The sequence below is a fragment of the Musa acuminata genome, chromosome BXJ2-1, assembly GCF_036884655.1.
Source record: "Musa acuminata AAA Group cultivar baxijiao chromosome BXJ2-1, Cavendish_Baxijiao_AAA, whole genome shotgun sequence".
Classification (NCBI taxonomy): domain Eukaryota; kingdom Viridiplantae; phylum Streptophyta; class Magnoliopsida; order Zingiberales; family Musaceae; genus Musa; species Musa acuminata.
The window spans coordinates 37,538,021-37,541,098 of record NC_088338.1 but is presented as its reverse complement, the minus strand read 5'-3'; the positions used below and the strand labels follow the sequence as shown (position 1 = coordinate 37,541,098).

The following is a 3,078-nucleotide window of genomic DNA, read 5'->3' as shown; positions in this document are numbered from 1 at the left end:
CCGAAGGGTCAGACGAAGCGCTGAATGAACCAATGACATGTCGAATAACATGTGATTAATGCTCTGTAATAAGTCTAGATCGAAGTAGTTTTAGTTCTAATTGGATTAGTTTAGAATATAATTATGCCTACTCAATTAGGGGCTCATTGGGCCTGAGTTGCAACTATTTTGGGTCAAGTAGAAGGCCCATTCGATCACCCAAGATTATGTGGAACCACCCATGAGTTGGAAAAGTCAATAGCACACTTTTCCATGCTATCAGGCAGTGGTACCACTCAATGTCAAACTGGGAGGCGATGGTACCACCCAGTGCAAGCGATGGTGTCGTCTATACCCTAAAAACTCGAGGATTTGAATTTTGGCTCCAAGTTTTGAAGTCATTTGGGGTCTATAAATACCCCACAAATTCCTACTTGCAATACATACAAAAAGAGAGCAAAAACTCAATGATTCCAATATTGTAAAACTCTTTTAAGTATAGAGTCCCTCCTCCAAGAGCTTAGTGATAGTCCTAAGGGAAGTGTGTGAGGGAACACTTATAAAAGAGGGGTGTAAAGGTTCTCTCCTGAACTTGTGAAAAGAAGAAAGAGTGTAAGGGTAGTTGATTTTTGTCCATTAGAAAGAAGATCGATGGTGAAAAGTTGATGGCCTCGAGTGAAGCAGAATCGGGAGTGGATGTAGGTCACAATGACTGAACCACTATAAATCGATTTATATTTATGTTTTGTTGTTTACCTTTATTGCAAACTGCTTTACTTCCTCGTTACTTTAGCTGCATACTCGTATGAACGTTTTCAAAGTTAAACACTCCTTGATACGATTTTATCGTACAAAGATTTTCAACTCGACGTAAGTTTTACATACGCACCAATTCACCCCCCGCGCCCTTCTCTTAGTACCGAATTGATCCTAATACAAAGAACAAATATATCTACAATAAATAACGTGCAAGCTTCTTCTCTGACGAGTTAATGCTGAGTTCTAGACCAAATCTATAGGAGCAAGCTAATTGCACGTACCAATGGTGCCAGCATAAGTTCTTGAGAAATCCTAACAAATTGAACATACTGATGACAATTCAGAATTTCATATAAAATAACATTTTATTTAATTATATACTTGTACTACAATTATATACAAGCCAGTATATAATTGTATATAATTAAATATAATTGTAGTACAATTCATATACTTGTATATTTAATTATATACAAGCCAGAATTTTTTGTCACGTCTTCACTTTCACCCCATATGCATAGGACATACAAGGAAACAGCAGTTTAATTGCATAATAGCTCATTATGGATGCCCAACGATAACACAGACTTCTAACAAAGAGCCACTCATGAGCTCAGCCATAGCCTCAAGTATCAGGCACGAATTTTCTACAATAATCCATGGACTAAGTGACACAAACGGATGCAAATTTCTCCAGCCCTTCAGCAATATATTCACATTGCAGGAGAAGATATCCAAGCAACTTCATTATATACTATGCACAATGAGTAACATACTACTAGCCGTCTTTCATTGTCACCTCAGGCACTGAATCCCTTCTGGAGAGAACTCCACCGACCGGCAGGAATGCTAATGCAAGCTTCAGCAGACACCTCAGCCATCATCTCCTTGCTGATACCGGCATTGCAGATGTTTGCTAGAGACCGCATATGTTTCATCCCATACTGAGATAGAGATCCACAGTGTGCTTCAAAAGTCCTCACCTGGAAAGAGAAAAAAAAAAAAGACATCACAGCTTTATAAAATTCAAAGGAACAAAAACCAAAGAATTTCCCACATATTCCATAGGTTATAGGTTATCTAACACAAGTTTCGTTGTTGAAGTTCCTCGAGAACGAAATTGAGTACAACTGGTCTTGCAAATCATGGATCTGTAGATTGTACCTTCATATATTTTTATCCAATAGAACTGGAAATAATACACCTATTTATTCGCCAGTAAATTATAAAGCAGAAGTCTTCACTTAGATAAAAAATTGTGCCATGTCCAACCAAATTGGTACAGACAAGAAAATGCTTGAAAATAGACTCAATTGCATGATGACAAGATCATGTGATCACAGGCCACTGAAACATCAATATGATAGAAAGGTATTGCTACAAAAGCAGCCACAAACCAACTAGGACATGTTTCACAATCCGATCTTGTTATCATGGCAAACATGAGCCAGAAACCAAAATTGGTATTTCAATCTTGATTTGTGACTGCCTTAAATAGCCATAATTACATTCATAATTCATTCTGTTCATCCATAATTACATCCTTAAGGGTCTTTTTTCTTGTATTAAGTCGAAAGGAACATGCTTAAAGGCGCCCATACAGTTACAGTTAGTTTAACATTAATGAGAATCCCCATCAAGATATGATAGTGTTTGGAAATTCCCTGGTTGTTAGCATCCTATGCAAGAATGACAGGCCAAGTTGTCTGCCATCAAAGGTGAAGCATAAGATGCTACTTGGGAAGGACTCAAAGGCACGCTAACAGAAGACAATTTTGAAATTGTTAAAAATCATGTTGATCACTATACTCACCATCGATTTGAGGCAGGACCAATCATCCACTAAAGGCTGGCCTGCAGGGCGAACAGTTTTCAGCACTTCTGACCCTTGCTTAGAACCGAACAACAACTTCCCGATGAATTCTATACTATTGTCTACATGCAACCGATGTGATATTACTTCGAGAAGTTCCTTCTGAGCGTTACGTTTATGAGAAGAGCCTTCACGTGCCTTCTGATACTTCAATAAGAAAGGTAAAGTGTCAGTCTGAAACAACAGATGAAGCAATTGAAAGAAGTAAAAACACAAAGTTGCACTAGGTAATGCCAGAACCATGTACTGCATTTAGGGATCAGAAAGCATGAGAAGAATGAACAGAACAAGCAAAGCAAACTACAGAGTAACGAAGATGCCAACCTTATGCCAGAGTAAGGAAGATGCCAACCTTTAACCGAACATCATGGTTGGCCGAGTCCCTTGAGATTATGGTGGTTCGGAGGCCGAACAGGATAGGAATCACAAAAAGTTATGATCAACAAAAGTTGCCTACTTTTTAGGCT

The 3,078-nt window shown here is 38.4% G+C and overlaps 1 protein-coding gene across 1 annotated transcript; it reads right to left on the bottom strand.

Annotated features, from left to right (window-relative positions):
• Window positions 1-1,538: 1,538 nt before the first annotated feature.
• LOC135598262 (vacuolar-processing enzyme-like) lies at window positions 1,539-2,863 on the bottom strand. Its single transcript, XM_065091793.1, has 3 exons — window positions 2,852-2,863; window positions 2,552-2,785; window positions 1,539-1,721 (listed from the first exon to the last, which is right to left on the bottom strand). Exons 1-3 carry the CDS (start codon window positions 2,861-2,863, stop codon window positions 1,539-1,541), a joined length of 429 nt encoding a protein of 142 aa, XP_064947865.1.
• Window positions 2,864-3,078: the final 215 nt, after the last annotated feature.

Bases quoted from the DNA above. Each gene is read 5' to 3' on its own strand.
- LOC135598262 (XM_065091793.1), bottom strand. The intron at 1,722-2,551 runs GTGAGTATAGTG...TTCTCTTTCCAG, and splicing joins GGTCCTGCCTCAAATCGATG to GTGAGGACTTTTGAAGCACA.